Consider the following 27074-nt stretch of genomic DNA (forward strand, 5'->3'; position numbering starts at 1 on the left):
CCGACGGAGTAATCTACATTACCGACCGAGCAATCTACATTACCGACCGAGCAAACTGCATTACCGACCGAGCAATCTACATTACCGACGGAGTAATCTACATTACCGACGGAGTAATCTACATTACCGACGGAGTAATCTACATTACCGACCGAGCAATCTACATTACCGACCGAGCAATCTACATTACCGACCGAGAAATCTGTATTACCGACGGAGTAATCTGTATTACCGACGGAGTAGTCTACATTACCGACCGAGAAATCTGCATTACCGACGAAGTAATCTACATTACCGACCGAGCAAACTGCATTACCGACCGAGTAATCGACATTACCGACCGAGAAATCTGCATTACCGACCGAGCAATCTACATTACCGACGGAGTAATCTACATTACCGACCGAGCAATCTACATTACCGACGGAGTAATCTGTATTACCGACGGAGTAATCTACATTACCGACCGAGAAATCTGCATTACCGACGAAGTAATCTACATTACCGACCGAGTAATCTACATTACCAACGGAGTAATCTACATTACCGACGGAGTAATCTGTATTACCGACGGAGTAATCTACATTACCGACCGAGCAAACTGCATTACCGACCGAGTAATCTACATTACCGACCGAGTAAACTATATTACCGACAGCGTAAACTATATTGCCGACAGAGTAATCTACATTACCGACCGAGCAATCTATCTTTGCTTATATCTTTCGAACTATCAGGTATTCCTACGCGAAAAAATTCATGCTATCTACTGAGATATGTATCAAGGCCTGTGCAAACTTGAAACTCGATGCTTCAATCAGTTGTCATCTTACAAAATTTCAAAAACGCCTCAGTTTTTCCATGCAGTGGAAACCCACTCCAATAAAGTATCGAGACAAATAAATAACTCGTGTACAAACTATGGCAATAATTAACGCGCGGTAAGCATGATTCTCCATATTCTCGGTGATAAATGTTCGCCCGCCCGTTTCCCTCTTAATTTAGTATTTTTATTCATTTTGCACGTTGTTTGGCGAGCAAACACGTCCGCTGGGCCACGCGCGCGCCATCATTCACGGGCAAATTTGTACGTTCCGCTTCCTTGCACGTGGAATACCAGCGTCCCGTTTCGGTAATAACGCATTACTGCTTTATTTACAGCTTATGAATATCGCAGGCGAGCCCTGCAACGCTTTCTCGACGCGCAGAATTCCATGAACTACTCGTAGTTTCTTTTTGCTGGAGCGTTTCCCTTTCAGGACAACGACGACGCATAGGGTAGAGAAGAAATATTTATCGGTCTGTTCACGGATGAACGGATAGGTGGAGATTCGTGGGAAACTCACGGTAGTGTTCGCCTATGATCCTAAACCTCAAGGCCAAAGTTCGCGTAACTTCCAAAATTTGGTAGAAGGGAACGTGAATTTCATGGTGGATCGCTTTGGTGGGTTTAGCTCCATTAAATTTGACTTAATTTTATAGTTTAGAAATTCAACGTTACAGATATATTCAGCATTTTTTTTATTCATTTTTATTTTTAACTCCACCATAATGCTTCTCGATGGACATTAACTTGACATCTGGGGCCACGAGCAAACAGATCCTCGCCACAGCAAACGCATAAATAAAAATACAAATTAAAACAAACACAGACCCGTTCCATAAATTGGTGGACAGCTGCACGTACGTCATATTTCATCGAAATTTGTTCAGCCATTTTGGGACAAACAGTTTGGGCTAACAAAAATCGAAATAATATCGCTTAAATAGCGAACGTTTAGCAAGGCAGGCAAGACCAAAATTAATTATACAGTGAGGTGTTTTATACAATAATCCAGAACGCCTAGTATTCACAAAGCCAAAGGATCGAGGAATCAAAGAAAGGGAGAAGTACAAGCTCCCCGTCCCTCTAGATTTATTTACACGGACACGAGGCCGTTGTCCGTCAGTCCTTTACACCCTGTACGTGTGGCGATGGAAGAAAAAGTAAAAAAAAATAAAATAAAAAAAAAACCCTTATAAAGGCTGGCAGCTTGTGCACGTTACATTCTGCGGGTTATCTGCATGCACCTGTGTCCGATGGCCGTTCGTGCACGCCCGTCCCGAAGAGAAAGGCGGTTCTTTCTCCATTGTAAATTCGGTAGCCTCCGGCCACTCCAGATTGACCGTACTCGACTGACCGTAGAGATGCTGGGCGTCTCGAGAGCACGCGAAACCGAACAATGCCGGCCGCGTCGGCTCGCAAAGGAACGCGGAGTGTGCGGTTCTTTTCGCCAGGGATATTTTCTGCCCATGGCAGCCCTCCGAAATGTCGAAACGCTGATAAGAGATCGCTGCTTCCGGGTCACCGGCTTTCCAACCAATTACCGGATTCATATTTAAACTACCCTAACGAGATCTTGGAGGACGGAATTAACTCTTTGCACTCTGCGCCATCTTGTTGCAAAATGTGATTTGCTAGACTTACGAGTGCATACGGGTAAAATCTCGTTACAGGTTTTCTTCGTGATTTGTGAAAAAAATTGCACGATGTAAAAAGATGTAATTTAACGGACACGATCTTGAGCGATAGATCAAAGCGGGATTCCTGGAAGGCCAGTCGTTAGCGAGAGGAAGTCGAGGAACGATTAACTCCACGCAGCAAAGGAATTTGAGCGACTGTTAGACCTATCATGCATGACGGTTGAAGTAAAATCATAGTGATGGGAATTTGGGTCATGGAGTGAAGTTCTATTACATGTTGAGGGAATAGAAATTTGCTCCGTCGTCTATTGTTCCAGTGAAATTTTGTCCATCTGTGGATACTCGATAGCACCGAGGTCTTTCCACACCCTCTGATGAGGCGTTCGGACGGTACGCGGGTTAAATATTTATGCCCGCGATTATATCGGAGAGCCCGAGCTGAGTCAAGGGCTGCTGCGAAAGAAGGCTACCGTCAGGCTGTCTACCGAAGGAAAATAAACACACCCACGTTCCTCTCGGAAGAGGGAGAGCCGTTTGTGGCTTCCTGAAACGACGGATGTTGATATTTTTGAAGAGATAGGAGATTTTCGGAAAGGGAGAAAGAATCCTCCGTTTAAATCCAGCTTCGAAAGGACGCCGGCTTCCTTTATTCTGGTCGAATGGTCATTCCCGGAAAGAAACACATTCGAGTTCTTCTAGTAATCATGAGAAATTCGAAAATGAATGAGAAATAGGAAGATTTATCTTGAACATTGAAATATTCATGAGTAACGAAAACAAAAAATTACAAGAAGTAACCATCGTCAAAGAATCAAACTAAACAAGCCCATGTCTCTTTTCTTCTTCTATTTCCCAACCAATCCCTTAAAGTCTCAGCTGCGATGCGAGGAGAACCACACCTAGAGCATTTAAAGTCAAAAGAATCTCCATCTAAATCAAACGAGGGATCGAATGGCCGCGCCCCGTAGTGCTCACTGTTTGCACTGATTAGAATTACCCGGCTCGCGCAATCCCAGGCGCGATAAGCGTATAACTCTGTTTAGAGTAGGGCAACGCGAGGACTATTGGAAACTACGTTCACCAGCTTCCGTTGGGCGTATTCGCGAAATTAGCCGAGCCGATAAAAGCCTCGGTGCATTCCCCGCGCAATGGCGCACATCTGGTGCCCTTGCTCTGCAGAGAATCCACGAGCACAATGGCGATTACGGGGACAAAAGCTGGCGAACACTATGAATATATATCCTCGACGGGCCTGCTGCGTGTCTTTGTCTTAACTCTTCCCCACCCTCGACGATTTTTCACCCCGTCTTCGCGATTTTTCTGAACACCCCGGCTTATTGTCTCGCTCCCGAGCTAATGCAGCGATCCTCGCACAAAAGCGCGGAATTCAACGCAGTCCACTTGGACATTTATATATTTTTAGCTTCTTAATTGTTCATTTCAGAATTCTTGGAATCTTTGCATTCGTGGGACGTTGGGGGCTCGAAGTTTCGACATTCTAAAGGTTGTCTTACTTTGTCTTAAGGTTGTTTACTTTCCAGAAACTTCAGAGATCAATTAAGACCAGCTTTAAAATTACCCTACACGTTCATTCAAGTAGGCCACCTATTTGGAAATATGAAATCTATCATTTAATTTAGACGAATTTCGAGGTAGAGGGTACTGACTGTATTTATGAAGAGAGGTGTATTTCTATCCTTAACCAACCGTTATCATCGAGTCGTAGATACAATGTAGAACGGCATTCGCAGACATCAACGTCTTCCCGGCTAACGGAGCAGTCCCGAGCTCGTCTTACTCCGGTCTAGTTAGAGTTGAAATTAACATCAGGCCTCGTCGTAAACGCCTCCCTAACGGGTTCGCCGCGTGGAAAGGAAAAGGTGGCGGATCTGACTACGGTTTCTCGTCCCATCCGATCTCCTTTCGGGTGAGGATCGCTGTCGGCACGGAGATTCGAGGTTACCAGTGCCACGGTGTTCAACACCGTGAAACGAGCAACATCGTAATCTCTAGTTACTCGTTTTAGCTCACCGTCGGATCAGGCCCTACTCGATGGATCCGAAAAAAATGCTGAATCGCGTCTTGAAACCGGTTTCAGAGAATACGCATAGAGAATACCCACGGAGTGAACACAGTCCACTATAATTCACAGGACGAAACCATTAATTTGTCTAGGTATTAGTTGTCTACTGCGGTCAGTCCTCTGTTGCGGGTTTCAGAGGGGAATTGTTCATAGCGAATGTAGCTCGATGAGATATGCAGGAGTAACTGGGATGCTTATTACGTCAGAGCTCCGAAGACCACCGTAGTTTGTTAATCCACCCCTTTCTAGGCGAGGGACGATCGTTGTAAGCCCTTCATTATTTGATTCGTCGAGGCAAGTAGCAAAAGCTGCTGTTTAACTCCAGTCCCCTGTGTTGCAACGTTTGAATATTTTCATACCGATGAAACCGTGCACGGTGTATGTACAAATTGCAGTGGTAGTTCTTCGCCTCTTAAGGGCTTCTCTCTAAACAGTTCAACGTACTTATTCCCAAATTCTTCCTAAAAATATCCACTTCCTAAATCTTCTTTATTCGTGGGACATCGGAGCTCAAAGTTTTGAAATTCTAGGGGTGTTAGGTCTATAGCGTTGTGTCTTCTAAGTAGACTAAAATTATCAAATTTTAGGCTAGTCTAAGAGCAGTCAGGGTTAAAATGCCTCCCACTTGTTCTTCCCGATGGCTGCGAATCGTTGTCGCTTTGAACTCTCGCGTACAACCACGTTTAGCCCGCACTCGAGTCTAAGTGCGCTCCAACACGCTAGGAGCACTCCTGGCGAGGATTGCATTCGCGCAATGGCCCGGTTAACGTTCCCCCGAATTACGCAGGTAGATTGTTGTGCGCAGCTGTCGACGTGAATCTCGCATTAGCGTCTCCGACGACACGATTCACGCAACCCTGGCTCGTTCACGGGAAAGCTGCCAATGGTCCTTCCGTATCTGCCGCAGAGATCGCTTGTGGAGTACGTACAGAGGTCCAGTTTGATTCAGTTCTCCTCTCGGGGTCACCATCCTCTCCGTGAACCATCTTTTTACACCATCTCCACCTTTTTTACGAAATAGTTTCCTTTTCTAATGTCTCGAAATTTTCTGTTATCTCTCAGAAAAAATTAAGGAATGTCCCTTGACATAGTAAAAGAACATGAATAGTTTCTCGCGGGTAGATTAAACTTTCGCCCGCGGATTTCTCAAGCGTTAATGCGACTGCGGCACGCTGATCTACATTCAGGTCAGAAGTGTATGGCTCCCGAGACTTTACGACCCGTGACTTTTTCCAAATGCACTTTTCATGTATTATCCGCCTGCTTCCTCGTGTACTGTTGCGCTTGTCCAAAGGAACAATAGTGTTTACTTAGGACGGCAAAGCATGAAAAGACGCAGAACGTAGTCAGGACTCTTGAGAACGTTGTCTATTGTTTGTCGACCAGATAGTATCCATTTCGCGAATCTAGGGGATCAAAACTTGGAAAACTTCGAATTGGTGTTAAGAATTTAACAGCGAACCAGTTACTAATTTCAGCCGCAGTGTTTAAATTCTTAAGATTCCCGATGCATTTAACAGAGTCTTGCCGACATCGCGAGAATCCAACGCGAGGTAGTGGGCGAGTTTGTTTAGCGGAAGTAACACGAGGAACAAGGAAACTCCTCGTTCTCGGTGGTTTGTCGTTTTGCACCAGGGTAATGCTGTGCCTGCCTTCGCGTCATCCCCTAACCTCCCCCGTAAACAATTCCGCACCCGTAACTGCAGCGAGCATCGCTGCAGTTTGCGCGCGATTTAGCTCGGACGAAAGGACGTCCATTTTTTACGGAATACTCCATCCAGTCAACTGGAAATTGAGGATGCCTCCAAGGTTAAACAAAATCTGGTTTAGAAGACTTAGAGAGGGGGTAGGTTTAACACGTTGACTGCCAGGCAAATATTCTTGAGAATTTCTATTATTTACACTATTGTATTTATTTTTGTAACTTCGTCAAAATTCACGAGTTTCGTTCAAATTCATTTCCTTTCATGCTTAATTTTCAGAATCAATTTTGTCACTTCCTCAACGAGTGACGCGGCGATCAACGTGTTAACTAGCGAGGCAGTACTTGAAGTACTATTGTGTTTTAGGGCTTCAGAACTTGAGAAACTGACGACCCTTCGTGAGTGGAATTTAAAACAAAGAGATAGTCGCGATACATGTATATCGGATAATTCGTTCGTAATTGGAGCTACGGAGCACGAGCTTCTGCAAACGATTCGCCCTCTTTATCTTCTTCAGCAAAACGGTACTTCGTCAGGTTACGGGGGAGGAAGTCAGAGATTAATTGAGAGGCACGAGCAGCCACGCAGCTCGACGACGTGGGGCACAAAACTCCATTATGCACGCACGCAACCGTGGAGCGCGCGCGTACGCATAATTCGATCCACGGGACGGAAAACCGCTTGTGGTGTACGGCTATTACCCGCAATGTAAACTATAACCTCTTGTACGTGAATAGGAGCAACACATGTTTCGCGTATCGCGCGAAAAACGCGCGAAATTCACGCGTGGCCCATTCATGAAGCGTCTACACACGTCGAGAGGATAAGAAATTAAGCAACGTCCTGGAATATTTCATTTCCTAAACAAAATATGTGATCGCGTGAAACTTTTTTTTAGGGAATTAAGCTACTCTCAACGAGTGCAATACAATTTTTGTATTCGTTTTTTGATGTTCTTTTTTCAGTGAAGAATCTCTGCTTGAAAGCAGTGCCTCGAAAAAAGAGGCACCGAGTACTTCGAGTACATCAAGAGCTTCAAGTACAGTTTCACGAATGAAAAGTCGACTAGAATACGAATAAAAAAATTTGTTTCTATATATTAAAGAGCAGCTTAATGCAGTACAAAAAGTTTCACACTGCGGTATTTGTTGTGAATCGTGTAAAATATTCCTGAAGATTGCTCGACTCTTCGACTTGCTAGGGGAACCCCTTTAATATACTTGTCAAGACCCCTTTACTACGCACCTAAACGGCCGTGACGCGTTCATGCGGTCGTTTATTTCACACCGGTTGGAATCGACGTCGCAAGAATTATCCAACAAACGATCACACCCCTCCGTACACGCTGTAGGAAGATGAAAGGAAGGGAAACAAAACGGGTCGAAATTCAGACTGGGCTCGGCAAGGGGAGTATTTCAGCGTCATTGTACACCTATAACTTACACAATTTTTAACAAAATGGGTTACTACATTTTAGACATTTATTTTCCAGGAACCACATTGAAGACTACTAGGAGACGGTACCCCTCAACTGAGACGGTTAAGTATTCTTACTCTAAATATAAATAGAAACCAACTAACTCAGCAAGTCCTAGTACGTTTCCAAAATTCAATTTCCAGAAATCCCATTGAAGATTAGAGTACCTCCTTAACGACCCAGTCGTCTCGACTAGGAATCCGAAGATAAAACAGAGAAGCGACGACTGGACCCGACGCCTGTCCTTATACGACGCCAGCGGAGGATGTTCTTGCGCGAAAAGCATCGTACCACGCCGTGGGCCAGACCAGTCGAGTTCTTTAATGAGGGAGACGCGCGGCCGTCACTGTGTGCGCATCACGGATCCTCATGGGTCGGTGTTGGTCCACGCATACCTGCAGGTACGCGACCATGTGGTACGCAGCTGGGCCACCTTCGTCCCATCGGAACCAGCCTCGCCGCATTCCCTCCCGACTACCTGGGAACTTCGTTTCGTCACGACCTCTTCGTCTTCTGACTCTCGATCCACGTTTGCTGCTCCCCAGTGGCGCCTCCACGGTGGACGATCTCGAAGGGGGTGTAAGTCTTTCAGAAACACCTTTTAACATGCTGAAGATATCTTTCCTTTTCATTTGTGATTTAGTAGAGACACTTGAAGGTATTGATATAGGAAACTTTTGGAGAGAGGATTGAGAGATGTTCGAGGAAAAATGGAACATTTCGTATTGGACTTTGCTTTGCTCGAGAATTTCGGTCCTTAAATGAGCCGTTCACAGTATCAATCGTTCATTTATTTTATTTTTGTTCGAGGCAATTTTTAGAGTCATAGACTTCATAAATTTGTAGTTTAGAAAAAGTATATTTATTATATTTTTTTGTAGATCAATTATTAACGATACGCAGTGGAGTAGAGAACATTCTGAAAACGTTATCGAGTTTGCCGAGCATCCGATAGTTTAATGTCGTTGTAATATTGTTTGCCACAGTCCACGCGGATCGGACGGGGTCGCGGCGTTTTATTAATTTAATTGAAGGAAGTATCGCCGCGGATCGTCCTCTGGATCTCGTTCGTCTTCGCCAGGCGGAACGGAAATTCTCGATTTTCTCTGCCAGCGAGAAAGCATCTCTTTCCCTTTCCAGCGTCGCGAAATTGAAGGCACGTAGCACGATTTATGAAGTGAGCACGGCGGAAAAATAATATCGAGAAATGTGGCGGCGTTGCGATAGCGCCGGCCGTGTGTTTTCTTCGCGAAAATTGTCTTCGGAATTGGAAGAAAATTGTTGCCACTCTTTGCGTCTCCGTCTATTATTACTCGTCGCGAATTCGTTGCCCGTGTATGGGACACGTAGTTTATATTTATCGGTGCAGGACTGTTTGCCGAGGGAACGTTTATTATCGTCACACAGGGTATCGTGGCCTCGTAGCACACGCGTCTCGTATTTACACGTTGCAGAGGGACCGTTAAAATAGTTTGCATTTGGGTTTCGAAGGACGAACGCTTGTTGACTTTTCTTCCTCGTTTAATTTAACCGGCGAGCTCTGAGGGTAGGAAAAAATTGTTTACTCGCTTACTGGGAGGATTACTTCACGCTAATTTACCCGGTTCTTATTCGCCTGGTAAAATTTATCATTTGCAACGATGATGGTACGCGGCGAATGCTCGCTTTCTTTATGTTAGAGAAAAGAAACGATTCGATAGTAATTATCGTAGGAATTCATATTTACGGAACACGTAGAAGTTTCATCATCTACCTGTTTGAGTAGAGGATACACTTGACGTTAACCAGTGAATTTCGACGACATTTATTTCCGTATGTACATGAAAATTCTAAAGAAAAGTAGGCGTGTCTCAGACGGGGCCCCAGGTAGGATCGGGGCCTCGATTGGTGCGCTCCTGCGCGTCGTCCGTCGATCGCGATCCCGATCCACGCGGCGGCAGTCTTGCCGCGCCAGCGCGATCGAGAGGATCGATGCCGTGAGTCGTATCTGCGTGTCTCGTGCTCCGAAATATCGTGAAGTGATCAAGAGCGGTGCAGTGAAACAGAATCCAAAGAAATGTTCACGGTTTCGCGTCGCGTGGAACGATAACGCTCGCCGGAGGATCCCTAGATAATGCTAGGTAGAATTTCCAGTGACACGGTGCTTGTTTATCGCGAAACGGAGTTCCTTTTTCCATTATTCCGTGCATCGTTAATTTACGATGACTCAACCCCTCCCCTTTCCGTGTTATTTAAAGTTCCACGGCCGAGAGGCTCCCTCGTTCGGTGGGGCTTCTTTCGTTTCTGTTTTCTTTCTCGTGGAATACGCGCGGGCATATATCACAATAATTCGCGTTCGCGTTCTGCGCAGCGAATTTTCCCCGGCGTGTAAAATACCCATGGTTGCTGGCGGACAATTATTACAATTATTACAATAAAATTAAGATCGCGCCACGCTTACAGGATCCTCGGTTAATTTCTTAAGAAGGATATCCCAGCTCCGACGCTTCTTAAGCTCGCTTAATCTCTCGCTCGCCTTTCAACTTCGATTCGAAATTCGCTGTCGCTCGGGGTTTAACCTCGTCGCGTCGCAGGGAACGGATGGGCAATGCTTTCAACACATTGTTGACCGGCAATTTTACACAGACGCGTCACTTCATGTCACCGGCTATTATTTCGTAATTGAACGTGAAATTAAAACAATCTAAATAAACTCCAATAAACTTTATTTATACTTTACCAATATTGCTTTTGCAATATTCTATATCGCCCTGGGTTTCGTCAAGTGAATTAGGTAATGCGAGTGCGAACACGAGTTAACTCCCGACCGTTCAACAATGTGTTAAGTACAGCGAAAGAAAAATGAACAGCAGTCAGTTGATGGGGATTGCAATCTGAGTAACGTGAAGTGGAATTAATTGTGGAAGGGAATCGAGGGGAATAGAGAGTTACAGGGTGTCTCTATTCATCAATCACTACTACAATTAAATTCCACTCTTCTCCACATGCTCTTTCCCCAACCAGAATTTCATTGGACCTCCTGGAGCCCCTCTTTTTATCTAATCCATTCAGGAATAAAAAGGCGCCCTCCTAGCTTCAACGATCTATCTCTGAATTATCTCGTACCGTGCGCCCAACCGTCACGGTTCATCCTCGCCGAATTAACCTAGACCTTCTCGATCGCTGTTGCGACAGGTTCGATTATCGTCGAGGCTGCAGCCGATCCATGTCGATATCGCGAGGTCTTCAGTTTCGGTAGACGCTTTACGCGAATACCGGAAGCTCGTGACGCAACCCAGGCGCGGTGATTAATGTCCGACGATCGTTTTACAGAAGGCGCGTCGTTCTGGCGTGCCATCCAGCGATAGCTTGGCCATCGTGCTCCGTTCCCGCGGCTGATAACAGTGTTTGAACTGTCAGTCCGTTTGTTGGGGCGATAGTGAGTCGGTTTCACAATTAGACGTCCGTGAAAAGTTCGAAATGACCCAGAACTGCGATCAATCTTCTCTTTGGGGGAGGGGCGATAGTGGACTAGCAACGAATTCGGGAATGAAAACACCCGTGGAATTTATCTTTGGGGGTGTAGAGACCGGTGGGTAGGCTGGAAACTTTTTTTTTTTTAGAAACGAAACAGGTTAAAATTAATGAAGGATACAGTTGCTGGAAGTGACTCAGGATGTAAGCTGGAGATGGGAAAGATTTTATTTTAATAGTAGATGGTAGGCGATAGCTTTGATTGCGACTTTAATCGAATATCTTGTGGTAGTTATTTGTATTTAACATCGCCTCGAGACAATTCAGATTGCAACTCTCATTAACCCTTACAGACCTAGAGTCCGCTATCGAGGACACAAAATTACCACACACAAAACCGACGCTATCGTTTAGGCCAAATGGCCACTTTTCCTCGAGAACTACACTATTAGGATTTTTTATTTTATTTTTGCCATACTAATTTTAGTCCAAGTTAACCCTGCGAATTGAATTACATACGAGAAAAAGAATAATTCGAGTCTGAAAGGGTCAACCAACCGATTAGTTGCCCAACGTGTCTCTTTCGCTTCTCGCTCCAAATCCGTTCCCTACTTCAAATTTTACCCCTTTAGACGCGTCCGGCATTCCCAAGGCGGCTTCTCGAGCGTACCCGTCGAGGAGGCTGCAAAAATAGAAACCAGTGATTGATTCTCGCGCTCTGGCGATGGTGGAGACCCGAGAGAACCAGTCTCGTCGCGAAACGAACGCGACCCGTCCACGGTGAATCTGCCTCGGTCAAATTACAGTGTTTACGGTGTTGCGTGGCTCTGTATGCCGTTTCCGTTCGGTGGCTGTCCCGCGACGGAGTGATCTCGTGAACGATAGTGCGCGACTTGCTACTCGAGCGTGAACCAACCGATAGCGTTCGAAGACGAAGTCGTTGGATCGTCGAACGAGCAACGATATCGCGCGAGTTCTCGATACTTGGGTGCTTCTCTGCGTGGAATCGGTGCTGGTGTCGTTTGCTTGGAGGAGAACGTTCCAGGTCGAAACGGGGAAGAGTGAAGGGAGAGGTAGGTTGCGAGAATGTCTTGGAATTTATCTAGGAATTTATTTTGGAAGGATGTTGTTAAAAGGAGTGCAAACTTGACAGTATGCTTCACTTCTAGTTTGAAATTTTATTTTTGGCCGTCCATGAGTAATCTTCGTCTAATTAACCCTTTGAGCGCCAAAAAGCGATATATCCTCCTACATACACTTGCGAAAAGGGCCGAGGTACAAGGAGACCTGTACCTCTTGCAAGCTATTTCTTTCGTGTTTAAATTCCTTGTTAGGAAAGCATTGAGAAACCGTGCCCTTTCTATTCGCGTAAATCTTCGTTCGCTCCGTTTTCTGGAAATCCCTCGGCTCCAAGAAGAGGCGCCCTTTTTGCCAGAGCTCTCGCCACGTGGGGCCCGATTCGTGGCCCGCAGATGTGGACCCCGAAGTCCTCGGTCCCTCCTTTCTATATTTTTTTTCTTTCTCTCTCTCTGTTTCTTCTGCTTTTCGCGACGCGGCACGACCCTGCGGGCAGGGACGTTGTTTTTCTTTGCAAATAAACCACGTGCCCCGTCTCTGACAACACAATGTGTTGCCAACTCGTGCGAGATATTGCGCCACCGCGATGCGAGATGAGCTTTTTGTTTCGAGAATCCACGCTGCGACCCGTTTATTTATATCTGTCGGTTATTGCCTCGAATTCGGTCGCCCTTTATCACCGCGGTGGCCGAAGGAGGGCACAAATTTCTTCCTCTAGGAGGTTTCTCATTTTTAATTACTCGCAAATGATTGTGAATTTCCTTAGATGCAGGCTGTAGTTCTAGGACTTATTATTTTTTTATTCAAATAGTATTGCTGGGACCAGTCGATTTCATTCGATATCTCGTTTACCTAGAGCTAGTTTGGCAGATGATTGGAGTAAAATCTGAATTCGAATTTTATTTCTTAAAAAGCAGAGAAAATAAATTTAACGAACGAAGAAGGGTGTCGACGAATTTTGTAATTAAATTCTCCATCGTCTCTATTGGAATTTCTTTAAAATGCACCCAAGAACTTTTCTGTTTCTTTCAATTCGCGACGAGAATATCCGCGTTTCTAAAATCAGTGAAAAATCGTTTCGTCTCTCTCGGATCGAAAGAGGGCTAGAAGAGGACGAGAATGGTTCGATTCCTCGCATAGGAGAGAAGACTAATCGGCCCCGTCTTTGATCTCGCTTTTGTACCGGATACAGTCGTTACGGAGCTGCTCTCTCTTTTCAAAACCAACCGGCGCGCCACGATGAAAGTGCATTCACACGAAGATAACCAACACGACTGCCGTCCTCGTGGCATTGTCAGGGCTCGTTCAGCGTCTGATTATCGCCCAGAATGCGAATCGACATTCGTACGTACGTTCTTTCGAGCTTTATCGCGAGCGTGCTGCCATTTCTCGAATAATTTCGTCTAGGTCACTCTCCCTCGCGAGAGAATTTTTTTTAAATACTCATAACTATTCTCGGACACCGAATCATAGGGACACCCTGGTCTAAAGAACGATTCATCGATGCCAATTACCAGTGTAAGATTACAGAGTGTAACCGATACGAACAAACCGTCCTTGCGTCGAAGTTTCTAAACTCGTACTCCAATTACCTACAAGAGGAAGCCGCGAACTGCGGTCTGATTTTTTTTTCTTTTTTATTCATTTTTCGTTCGGATGTAGGCGAGGACGTCGCGAACGACCACAGAAAATAGCGAGGAATTCTCTACTTTTCGAGAAATAAACGCTTTCGAATTCAGATTTTGCTGCAGGCCGAGATAACGAATGAAATTGGCTAGTCTTAGCAATGATATTTAAACAAACAAAATTATTCTTCCTTTAAGTCCTGCGTTGATACTCCGGCGATAATCCAAGCGACTATTAGGCGACATTCTGGGCGGTTTAACGCCGTCATTCACAGAAAGTTGCGCTCGTAGGATCCCCTCTGGCTCGGTACATGAAACGACGAGCCCGCGTGGGCGTACTACGCTCGTACGATCGGAAGACGCGAGCGGTGCCGGTTGCAAGCGCGAAACGCGAATAAAGAAAGTTTCATGGGCGCGGTAATGAGTTATCGCGAGGCTGCCTTCGGCTCTTGTCGAGAGGCCTTCTAAAAATCGACGATTTTACGCCTCTCGCTTTCGAACTCGTCGATAAATTCGTCCACGAACGTTGTGCTAGCTCGAGCACACCACTCGGAGTGACCATAACGAAAAAGACAATTATTACGAAGTAGAAGAAATCGAAGCCACGAGGATAACGAGGATCGCTATATATACCGCGCAGCACTAGATTTTTAATTGTGTAACGAAGCACAGGTGATATCGAGAGAGGGTTAGGTTAATAATTTGTTTAATTTCAACGCGGAGGAAGTCTCCGTATCGCCATCGAAACAATACCGTTTCGAGGTGTCGAAATCCAGGGGAAAAAGGTTCTCTCGGCAGTTATTCGAACCGGTTCTTTGTTTCTATTCTGGTTGAGTCACGCAGCCGAGATGGATCCGTATCCCTTTCTTAGTCGACAACGGCAGAGTCTCGCTGGCAGTCGAGAGAAAAATAGTGCAATTTCCATGTTTGCGGTGCTACCGCGGCTTTAATAACACCTCGCTCATAATACGACTCTGGACTTCAGAATACCCAAAGCAGTCAGATGTGTTCCACCAGGTTGAACTCCCGTACATAGCAACAATAAGAACAACAGACTAGAGAGAAACAACCTGGTCCAATTTCAAGATTAACCTACGCATCGATAGAGGGATCCAGCATCTAATCCAAGCGGAGCTCGCAATCACCAACAGACCAGCTCGAAATTAAAACGAGACCCAAAGCGATCCATAGATCACCCGTGGCGAGTCTACTTTCCGCGGCACGAGCATTATCGCGAGCATGTGTAAATGCAGGCGCATAATGTACATACCGAGGTCGAGAGAGGATCTCTCCTGCGGACTAGCCTCGGTAATCGACTGCGGCCACGTTATCCTGGCAATTCCTGGCTGCGGTAGCGTGGCGTAATTTCGTCGTAGCTGGCGTTAACGGCGGGAGCACGTTTGCCAGGGCCATCGGTGATCCCTGATTGCGCGGAATGGGTCTCGCTATCGGTACAGCCTGCCTGCCACCGAGGCCATTCCACGATTTGCGACGAGAGCGTTCTCCAGAAGAAATTTATCGGAGACACGAGGCTTTCTTGGATGGAGCACTTCCTCGTTTCGTCGGTTACTTTGTTGGGATCCACTGTGGTTCTATGTCGTAAGCTATAGCGTGTGCTCTATGAGTCTGTCGGGTCAGAAGGGAGCACGAATGTATGAGTCTGGGTCTGGGTCTCTGAGAGGGAATTTTAACAAGGGGTGCAAAGTTGTTTCAGGAGTTCTCTACTGGATGTCTATCTATCACAGTTTTATATAACAAGCTATACATAGTCAGGAAGGGCATGGAAAGAGAGATTAGGTCATACCCTTCAAGAGGAAATTTTATCAGAGAATTTTACCCTTTGAGTACCATTTTAAGCAAAGATGGATGATTCTAAACAAAAATCTATATTTCGGTCAATTTTCTTTTAAGGTTCATAATATTTTTACACGGTACTAAAGGCACGTTAGACTTCCTTTGTAACTAACAAAAACTAAATTTGTGTAAAGAAAATATTTCCACAAAAACTTGCCACTCAAAGGGTTAATATATTAAGCCTTGAATCCGTGAGACTAGGTGATTCGAAAACTGTCTTTTTGCTTAGCTTCGAGTCTCATTCACTTGACATAGCTACTCAGTATAAATTCCAATTACGAGTAATAATTCTCTCGCACGAGGGCAAGCAAAAGGGATCAGCGACCGTGAAGGATCTACGGCTTCCGATCTCCGCGGATCATTAACGAGCGAAGGCGGGATTAATAAACCTCGGAGCCTGCCCATGGTGAAACTGTGTCGCGAGCACGTTTTCAAAGCCACGGACTCTTTCTTAATTTGTAGCTAATAGGTCGTCGTAAACGTTCTCCCGTGCATGATAAACAGTAGCGATCAAAGGGAGCACACGCAACGCGAGCAGAAATAGCGATCGTTTCACGGTGCATTTCTACCGCGGCGATCTTTCTCTCCCGGTGCAGTTGCACAGGTCATGCACCTCAAAGGCCAGCCCTGGCAGGGCCGTGAATAGCCCATTGGCTCAGGGTCGCGGCAGGGGAGAAGGTTGTGAAAGGGCACATCGAGTGTTTTCAGAAGGCACTCGTCGATGGTACCACGAAGAGAAGAATAGAAAACGGATACGGTTTGTCGAGCCACGCGATACATCCAAGGGAGACTTTCCACGGAAAACTGGCGATTCCCAAGTTAGAGGAAAATCATTTTCCTCGATTTCTCCTGAAAACGCTCCTCGTTCCCGCGTTCGTTGAATTCCTCGGTGATCCGGAGAAATTCGCTCCAAGCTGATTAATGCAGCCCCGAATGTTCGTCCAAGGGTCAAAAGGACTGTAATGCGATCTATTGGGAACGGAAAAAGCTCCAAAAGGAATTACTTCCCCAGTTTTAATATTGGGGCGAGGCTCGTTTTATCATCGACATCCATCGGTTGCGCTCGTGTACCCCGTTATTATTGTAGGACTTCGAAGAAGGACTGATATTCGAACGGTTCCGGTATTTCCGCGTGGAAATTTACGTCTTTCGCTGGAAAAAAACGAGACGTTCTATGTATTTTAATCGCGTCTTAATAAAACATTGCGGGTGTATAATTTTATCCAGACTTTAATTTTCGTATAAAATAAAAAGATTTTCATAATTTGTTCATAACCAGGAATGGAATTTGAAGTGACGCGAATTCACGTCAGCGGTCGCGAATGTGTTAACATCGAAATAATTGACGTTCTTTTGGAATGCACCAGTTTCCTACCTCTAAATTATGAAAATTCCCCTTTATAAAAATTGCACGAGTTAATAAAAGCTCTCCGCTGTTCCATACAAGAGATTCAGGTTAACCCACTCGAGGAGGTAATCAAAGCTTCCCCTCGGCGCGATAAACGTATTATTGTTGTTTGTACATCTTGTAGGTTCGCGTGTATGGGATTAAGTTATGTCGAGGAGCAACATTATCTCGTCCCACGTAGGTGAGCGTCGATCCATTAGAAAGATTAATGGTTCGACATTATCAGACCGATACGGCGGAGTCCGCCAGGAGGTTTTTCATCCTCGCGAAGACTTCATCTTGATTTGACGGGCCAAAAATTCGTTTATCACGCTTCTGGGCAAAACCGTCGTCCTCTTCAACGGCCTTCGTCCCGCTTTTTGTCCTTGACCTGTATCGTATTTATCATTTTCAAGCTTTCTCTCGAAGAAACTCCCGCGGCGCTTCACCCCCTCAGCCTCGCGGCGAATTTAAACATTTTTCCTCGCGACGAAACATCGAATTTCTTGCGGAAATTTCTCAAAAATTATCTCGAAATTTGCGCGTAACGCCTCGCGCTCGAATCCCACGGAGGATCGAGCGATCACGGAACGGAAACGGGTAGACGCAGGGAAAGAGAGGGACGCGGCAGAAACGAGATTAAAGATCTCGTCGCGCGATCAATTGAGGGGTCAAAAAGGTTTAAGCACCGTGCACAAGCCCCTCGAAACGAGCTCGCTTAACGAGCGTCTCTAACGGGTACGAGTGTTTTCGCGATTGATGCGTGCAACGATTATTAACCCATTAAAAAACCGTGCCACGGTCGGTTGCCCACGTCGCTCTTCTCTCGCATTCCTGCCTCGATTAATTGCCAGTGTGCACGGTTCATTCCCCATCGATGTGTCGCTTTCGAGACGCCCACGCGAACACTGTCATCCTCGGAGACGTCACGCTGATCCTGACGACGCTCCAGAAGCATTTAAGGGAAACCATCAAGGAAATCATTTATAAATAAAAGTTAGAGAAATGAGAAATTTACCGTGAAAAATAAATGTGAGAATATTCTTCACCTGGTTGTGCATGGACCCTTAAAAGAAGGCTGCATCGGCGAGGACGCCTGTAAAGAAATGCTTCCTCGATGGATAGGGGTGCCTTTATTTACACCACGTGTGCCCGGGTGGTCCGGAAGCGAATAAATCGGGTAACACCCTCGTGGCATAGTTTCTTGCCCGTCCACGCGTGACGTCTCACAGTTTTTCCAAGTCTTCTATCATTTATTTCGACGATATCTCGCCGGCAATCTTTTTACGTTTCGTGGCGCGCGATAAATGGCACGAATCATTCGTCTCCGCTCCGGTTCTCGCTTGTGGATCTTCTCGAGATGAAGTGCGCTGCTCGGTAAGAAAGTAGAGCTCCTAAAAGACGAGATGCTTCTTTTGGAGCAGTGCCTCTCAAACTCTGACCAGGGCTTGTTCACATTCTTATTTGCTTCGGTACACGGTTGATGAAGTCCCGATCTTTTGCAGGGGTTGGCTGTGATACGTTAGCCGGAATTTTTATTGGAAGGAGGGAAGAGAATATCGAGGAAGGAAATTTTAATGTAGAAAACTGTTTCAGTTTTTATTTCATGATTATAGAGATCACTGGTCCAATCACTGTTTTGCTCGAGTCAGTCTCGACACAAGAGTTATTTAAACCAAAATTTCCTCTTCACTAAAAATTCTGAAAATACTTCTATATAAATGCCACTAGCTTTGATATCTCTTTTTCCCCATAAAATCAGTAGAAATTCTAATAATCACAAGCCTGAATACACCTCGAACCTCGCAGTCCATGTGTCAACAACTCTCGTGTTGAGACCGACTCTTACCTAACTACTTGTCTAATGGCATAAATTTAGCGATTAACATTCTGCCCATCCCTGGTTACGTGTGCCAGCGCATTCGTCCATCTGGCTGTGTGCAAGAAGCCCACACTCCGCGTGGGTGCGATTCACGGGTGTGAACAAGTGCGACGCGAATCGCAAACGAAGAAAGTGTATCGACCACTCGTACAATTAGCATTCGCGTACGCGCGATGGTTGGATCGTTCCACGCGAAACGTGAGACGAGACGTCGACGCCGCGCGTGTGGTCCCCCTCGATCCTCGATCCGCATCTCGATCCGCGAGCTCGAGGCTGCGATGATCGAGCACAGACGATTAGAATGCGGACGGATCGCGCTTGGTATTCAGAGGGAGCGTTTTTTACACGATTCCGTGTCGTAATTACTAGTCGAGAAAGCAAGAGTCTGATGGCATTTCGTTTCTTGATTTTAGACCATAGTAGTCATAGTTTTACTTAGTGTTTGATATTGGGCAGTTAAGAAAAATTTGCAGGTGAAATTAGATCTGAGTTGGGCGAGGTTGCATTACTGTAATTTTAATTTTACTAGACCTGTCGTAGTGGTTAATAGCGAAGCATCGATAAATTTTCTTGTAGCAGTGATGTTTGATACAATTTCAGTATTTATTCCTAGGAGATTCGCTATTATTATTTTTGTAGTACCCTGTATCAGACACCCAATGCTTGAAAAATATCGAAGAAATAACTGAAACTTGCTATTGTTTGGTCAACGGAGCCCATGAGTCCATCCGTATCTCAGCTCTGTAGATTCACTCGTCTGGAATCCATCTCGGTCTTCTCGGAGTCCTGAATTCTCCGTTGCGGGTTTTACGTTCGGGCGGTATGAAATTTATGCAAATGTATTCCCAAGGAAAGCCGGCGCTCGACGAGAGGTCCCAGCGTTTTTAGAGGCTCTGGAAGTTTTTCTTTGGACGCGGCGATGGCCAGTAGTCCAAGAGTCGAGCCCAACCCGAATTAACTCTTTGATACCGGCGCAGACCTCGATCGAGATCCGGTCCTTCAATCTAGGCCCAGATTATGCTGATCCGACCAACCTGAATCGAATCGTCGTGTAGTTATGGTTCCTCTCGAGTTATGGCTAGACCTGGGCGAGATTCTTTGTCGGATAAATAATTTGGAATCGAGAAAACAATTTATCTCAAAGTGGATCGACTAACAAGTTTAAGTGAAACAAGCGAGCTGTTTAATAAATGGCAATCCGAATGATATAAATATTGCAGTTTGAATAATGTATAATGCTTTCGAGGCAAGGCTATTTCCGTAAACGTTCGATCGAATGTTGGGAATAAATTGTTATACGGAGTACTTACGCGTCTTATTGGAATAAAATTCTGTCCATCTCTGGTTGTGGCCCATTTCGATATCGACGTGGATATATTCCTTTTAGCGATAGACGAGATCGTTCCCTGGTTATGCAAATCGCAGTGTAGATTTTATGGTAAGAGAAATGCAAACCATTTTGAATCGGTTCTACCATTATTTCTGGAACAACGGAGTCAAGATAGAGCAGAAATATGGAAGCACGGTGGGATCTCGATTAATCGAGGTATGATTATTTGCCGTCGTAAACGCGCGTACTTTGACCAGGAATGGCAAATTTACCTACTACTTGAATTATCAGTAATTTGGTATCGAATACGAATTTAACTTACTTCAAATAGTTTGCTATATAAAAATAAAGACCAAGACAGAATATTAGAAGTAGAAGATTTGTTAAGGATAGAAAGTCAACTTCCAAAGGATTTATAGGTATAAAATGAACAAAATAGACTCGTGAGACATATACATATCCTAAAAAAGGATACCTCTGGATAACGCGTTTATTTTCCGCATAAAATACAGTTTCGCTTCTCCTCCCGTTCTTCAATCCACGCTTCCGCGATTAATCAAAGTCCCGGCGTATCGCCACACTAATTAATCGCGCGAAATATGGAAATATCGCCGTTTCAGCTAGCCGTGCGAAGTATGGAAATATCGCTACTGGTAATTGTCCGTGGAAGGCAAAAAGGGGGAGACGGGGGGGAATCACGAATAAGTCCGCTCGCGTTAACGAGACGATATCGCCGGATCTCGCGAGCGGCGCAGCGTAATCGCGGTAATCGTGGCAAATCACCTCGATGCATCCTTGCTCGCTATTAGGGTCACTGAATCGCGAGCGCACGCTTGAATCCCGCGATCCCGTTAATCGCGGAAATGCAACCTTGCCGGCTGCATTTTTGTCGATTAGCAATATTTCCAAATGGGAACACCCCGCGCACGACGGCGGCCAACTTCAAACAATATTGCTTTGGGGAATTTTATAGAAGATGCTTTCCCGAGGCTTGTCGGGCCTTAAAGGAAAGAGGGTAGCCAGATAAGGGCTGAGAAAGTAATGTTGATTAAAGATAAAGAGAAAATAATAAAATGTTATTGAAATGATACGAATTATCCAATTAAAAAGAAATAATTGCATAGTTTGATAAGCACTGGTAGCAGTCAATGTTTGCGCGTTGCATCGGACCGTGATCGCGTCGGAATAGCCAGGCGAGGGATTAGTAACGAATGACGATGCTCTCGTAGCGTCATTCCAGCGGGTTGCTCGCGAATCCGCGTTGTTATTCGCCGCGTAACTCGATGGCGGTAATGGTTTCACCGACGGATTTAAGATCCGGGTCAGTGCATCCGAAAAATAGGTTTTTGCGTCGAGCGTGAAACGCCGGCATTCAGGGACGCGTTGTAGCTCCGGGCGGGAATGTATATATATATATATATTTTTTTTTTCTCTCTTCAAGATCATAATTACGCGAACCTTCTGTTTCGTACCATTCTCTCTCTCGGCCTGGCCCCTCTTCTTCTCTTCGATTTCTTTTTATTCGAGCATTGTGGCGTGGCTGGCATTGTCTCGAAAAAGAAACGCTTTTGTGGCCCGTTTAGCGATCGCCAAGCCTCTGTTCGCGTTCCACGCTTACGCTTTCTACTCCGTGGCAACGTCTTAATTGTGGGTCATTTTCTGGAGAGAGGAGCCAGGAAGGATCCGCCACGCGGTGGTCCACGATCGTGTATCTCCATCGACGATCTAAAAGTGGAAATTCCAGCTAGGAGATCGCTCTCGAGGGCGGAGCCGCGTGGGAATCGTTTGGAGAAGTACGTTTGAAGGGGCGATTTAATTTAATTCATCTCTCGATCCTTCTCGGGAGTGTGAAACATGCTGGCAAACCCCTAGCAATATATGAAAACGCGAGGTCTACGATTGCTTTGATTAAATATTTGTGGAGGTTCTGTTTGGGGATCATTTTAGTGCCTAGAGGCTTGTGTTTCAGTAGGCTTTGTTCGTTAGGGCCTGAGAATACTTCGATCACTAGTGGAAAAGGTACATCGAGAGAGTTGTCTTTGTTTGAATAGTATCTTAACGCGGCTGTGTATATTTTCGTTTAACTTTGAAGTACAGAGAGGATCGGCAACGCGAAGCATAAATGAAATTTAGCGGCTCTGCCTTGTCACATCAAGGCCCGATCGTATGGGGCGGAATTGCAATCACGTGTAGCTGGCAGGAGCTGCTCTAATTGCTGCGAAACATCGCGGCAAACCTGTAGCAATCCGCGGAGGCGGAAGAGCTGCGATTGCTTTGATTAAATGTTTATTCAGACCTGGAGATCTTGTTTGCGAAACATTTTAGCACATCCGCGAAGGTTTGTACTAGTCGTGCTTTCAGCTTCCTTTGTCTATTAGAGGCTCGGAATAATTCGATTACCGAGGTAGAATCGTAAAGTTATCTTCGTTCAAACAAAACACCGACAAGGCAATCAATATTTTCGTTTATTTATAAAATATGAAACGAATACACGTGAAATTCAGTAACTTCCGGTTTCATTGTCAATTTTATATAAATATTTTTTTATTTAACAATCAAAAATCGCAGATGGAAAAAAATCCACTGAAATCAATCTGTACATTCGATCGTAAATTGAAAACAAGCAATTCAATATTTGAGAGAGTTATGATGTCACTCAGGAACGTTCGAATTAATCTATCTACGCGTGTAAACAACTTCAGAATCTCGTCCAATATTATCGACTACTCTTTTTTTTTTTATCGAGAAGCTACATCGAGTAATTCATGTTCGCAACGAACCAGCGTTAAGGCGATCAATTTGTCAGATCACCGACGAAATAAATATGCATGGCCCAGGCAAATGTACTTCTCGATAGTCAATATTCACCGTGCGGCCGCCGGACAGCCATATTGAATTTCAAACGGTCGTTATAGTCTTTAACGATTCGACGCACGAGCGCGTGGCCGACCGTTACGATACCTAATGCGACCAAGGCCCGAAAATCGAATTAATTCCGACCGGATATCGGCCAACAACCGGAAATTTCTCCGTTGACGAAACGTGCGGCTCAACCGGAAGCCTGTCAAAGGACCGTTTTACGGAAGCGCCGTCTTTGCCGTGGCGCTAAACCGTTCTCCAAAACAACCTTTAACGTTCGAATTACGAATGGGTCTCAAAGTATATTGCAGATTGAAATAACGCTTTTAAAGTCAACTTTGTTTTTATTTTAATGCATTGGTCCATTCTGTATGATACAGATAAATAGAGTAGTGCATTTCGACTCGTGTAATTCTGTCTCCTTCGCTCGATTTGATCTTTGAACAACTTTGCTTCAACTATTCTCTATCCACCTCCACCACTAACGACTTCTCTTGATTCCAGGAGGACAAAGGAGCGCCCCCTTAGCTCGGAGGGGAAGATGCGATCCCGTCGAAAATGAACGATGAAATAATCCTGAAGACCCTAACCGCCGGCAACAACATTCCATTCGTGGACGAGGATGGCCCAACGCCGGCCATCGACCATCATCGCGTCCGCTCGAACGTCGCGCGGAGGGAGTCGACGAAGGAAGCCGCTTCGAACCTCGGCTCGCGATGCGCTCAGAGTTTCGCGACATTTCGTTCGATAGCTCAATCGAAAAACGGCCAGGAGATCGATCCTCGAGAGGGAGGTCCTTCTCCTTTACAAAGAGGAGCCATGTTGGGTCAAAAAGTGTCCCCGCAGCATAGGTACGTCCGCCAGGCGCCTGCTGCGAGAAGAAACAAAATCGAAACGGTGGATACCGCGCCCGAGAATCCTCTGCAGCGCTATGAAAACGCGGTATTAAAATATCAGAAGCCCAAGACTCGTCCAAAACGCCAACTGAGTCGCGATCGCCAACAACAACAACAGAATCACGGTTACTCCAGCAGCGACGAGAGTGTAGTGAGGAACAAGTCGAAGAGCATTAGTTCCATAGACACTCAGTCCGTGAACAACATCCTGGACGAGTACGAGGACCTCGACTACAGGAGATCGTCCGATTTGAGCGACGTGGAGAGCATCAGCGTGTCGAACTTCGAGGCAGTGATGATGGACCAGCAGAAGAAGCAGGACAAGTCTCGGGTCTCGGTGACGACGACGCATCCCAAACGTTCTCCCGTTCGCGAGAAGGCCCAGCCAGTTCTAAAAGTAAACCAGCAAACTCAGGTGAGGCAGCGGTCGCGTGAGAGGCAGAAGGAATCCGTGAAACGCGTTCCAGCGTCGCCGATAGAAGACGATTGTCCTCCTCGCGCCGGCCAGATAACAGTGGACGCCAGTCGTAGCAAAGTTCCGGAAGTGCTGCTTCGCAAAGGGGAAGTTCAGAAGCGAGTGGACGAGTGGCTGAGCCAGGCTCAGAGCCAGAATTTCCCGGCGTCTAGAGAGAAACCGTTAACGCGGTCGAACAGCAGCGCCGAGCAGAAGAGTCAGAGGCGATATCGCCAGGACTCGAGGTCCAGGTCGATCGACGAGGGCAGGGACAAGTCGAACGGAACTTCGTCGAGCTACGACGACCTCAGTCGCGCTGACAAGAAGGTGGACAAGGCGAACAAAGCGAACGTCGCGGTGAACACCAGCAGGGGGACCTACAAGGAGTACCTAGCCCTGAAGAACAGGGGTAAACAGCACGATTACGGTTTCAGCGCGTCGAACAACGTCAGATCCAGGGACATCAGCCCGTCTACTAACTCGAGGATCCCTCAGAGAGGTCCTTTGAGCTCCAGTTTCAGATCCAGACGATTGGACTCCCCTAACGAGGATAGCATCGCCGAGCCAGAGAAGAACTGTCGCAGTAAAGTCGCGACGAGTTTGGTAAAGACCAGAAACGAGTCGGATCACGGTAGGATATCTGGGGTAACCGTCGCGGCTACCGGCAGTCCGACGACAACTGCGGTGATCCCCTGCAGGCGAGCGTCGTTGAAGCGATCCCAGACCCACGATCAAAGCTCGAGCGGCGGGACGAGGCCGCTCGTTAAGGAAGAGACAGGCCAGAGGCCGAGGGGAGGAGGTAGCTGCTTGGCCACGAAGGGCCCGAGCAACCTTGGCGACCAAGGCGAGGAGCCGATCTCGCCAAATAAGGACGGAGAAAGTAGGCGGCCGACTCTCACGAGCGATTCACCGCGAGGTAGCGATAAAGCAGCTGATGCCGCCTGTAAATCGATGGAAGCCTCGAGGAGGATTATCGGTGAATCGATGGAGACCAGGCAGAAGAGAGAGAGCAGAATAGACCAGACGAGACAGGAGACCGTGGGCGCGCGTGTCCGCACGATCCAAGGTCAACAGGAGTCCCGAGTCACGAGAAGGAATCCTCAAGCGGGGAATTTGCCGCCAGAAGCTAGGAAACCTCCTGTTCTCCCTAGAAAGGAGCAGGTCCCTTGTCCTCAGGACGCTAAAACCGATCGAGGCAAGGTATCGACTATCGCATCACCTCCGTCCACCTTCAAGCCGAACAACCGCGTGTACGCCGCCCTCCAGCAACTGAACGAGCAGAACGCCAGGTCTAGATCGTCAAACGAGACATCTAGGGCTAGGTACTCCCCGCCGATCCACGTGGAGAAGATCTACGAGCGCAGCTTGCAGCCCCAGGTGATCCACGCCGACGACCTCGAGTCCATTCTGCGACCTTCGTCGCAGGTCTCCGCCTATGGCGAGGGAGGTGCCGCTGAGATGCCTCCCAAGGAACCCGTGGAAGTCGACAAGCGAGAAGAGGAAATGTACGAACGAATCGGTGAATCGCGGTACGAGCACCTGGAGACCATCGAGGAGGACGATCAGAAGAGCGAAGCATCCGTGCGTAGGTATCTTGAGATCGAGTTGAGTCAGAAGGTTCTCCAGGCGAACGGAGGACCTAGGGCATCGCCAGAGAGGAGGAAGGAACCGTCCTACGAGCCTGTGAGGACCTTCGTCACGTTCCACTCGTCCTGCTCCCCCTGCAGCGTCCAAACGAGCCAGACCGGTTCGTCGGGGGGCAACGAACAGGAGGAAAAACCTGCGGAACCGATCATGATCCTCGAGGACTTCGAGGTCCCTTATGATCACGGGAACGCGCTCGACAGGAGTCAATTCTGTCACACCCGGGAAGGGAGCAATCTGTCTACGGCCACGATACCTCTGGACGAGCTGGAGAGTGAAAGGCAGAAGTCGAAGGTCGAGGAAGGAAGAAGCGAGGCGTCGGAGTCCAGGCTTCGTCCTGATGCTGCGAAACCTGATCAGATCGAGAACGAAAAGACTAATTCTAGAGAGATCGAGGTGGTGAACGAAGTTCTGGTGAAGAATCTTCAGTTCGAGCAGGACCTACCGAAATCCGAGCATTCGAGATCGGAGCTGGTCGTGGTCGACAAGATCGCGGAGCACGCGGTTCACCAGAGGCCCATAGGGTTTCACAACGTCCTGTGCGATGACTACGAAAACCTCCAGGACGCTCGATTCAGGGTGGCCAAGGTGTACGTGACGAAGGAAGAAATGGAGCGGCAGAGGCTGATGGATCTGCTGAGGAAGGGGGACTACGACTCCGTGAAAGCGGTGAGTGATAACTGCTTTTCTTTTATCCTCGGCGCTGATAGTTCGCTCCACGCCCCGGCGTCGATCGAACGCTGCCAGCCCCGTTATCGACACGTGTTTTTAGCTCTGCAAATTACAGCGCTCGCGAGCATTTTTCCCGGCGATAATTGCACACGATGGGGCTCCGCGGAAAAACGATGTTTCGCGCCGCGTTCGACTGCTTTCTCCGTCGCGAGCCA

At 46.7% G+C, this 27074-nt stretch overlaps 2 protein-coding genes across 7 annotated transcripts in view; both read left to right on the forward strand.

Moving 5' to 3' along the window:
* Positions 1-7950, forward strand: part of LOC128880043 (uncharacterized) — a 25059-nt gene extending 17109 nt beyond the window's left edge. Inside the window, exon 18 of the mRNA XM_054129697.1 lies at positions 7742-7950. Within this exon, the coding sequence (XP_053985672.1) occupies positions 7742-7753 (12 nt within the window). The 3' untranslated portion in view covers positions 7754-7950. The remainder of the gene's footprint in view (positions 1-7741) is intronic.
* Positions 7951-8201: 251 nt separating this feature from the next.
* Positions 8202-27074, forward strand: part of LOC128880045 (uncharacterized) — a 170845-nt gene continuing 151972 nt past the window's right edge. For 3 of the 6 annotated variants that reach the window (XM_054129701.1, XM_054129705.1, XM_054129706.1), the window contains exons 1-3: positions 9695-9846; positions 11812-12252; positions 23698-26856. In XM_054129701.1, coding sequence (XP_053985676.1) covers positions 23752-26856 — 3105 coding nt within the window. In that variant the 5' untranslated portion in view covers positions 9695-9846; positions 11812-12252; positions 23698-23751. Of the gene's footprint in view, positions 8306-9694; positions 9847-9895; positions 10500-11811; positions 12253-23697; positions 26857-27074 lie in introns of those variants that run through there. The other 3 variants (XM_054129703.1, XM_054129702.1, XM_054129704.1) reach the window with 3 other exon arrangements.

This window comes from Hylaeus volcanicus, chromosome 7 (genome assembly GCF_026283585.1).
Source record: "Hylaeus volcanicus isolate JK05 chromosome 7, UHH_iyHylVolc1.0_haploid, whole genome shotgun sequence".
Classification (NCBI taxonomy): Eukaryota; Metazoa; Arthropoda; class Insecta; order Hymenoptera; family Colletidae; genus Hylaeus; species Hylaeus volcanicus.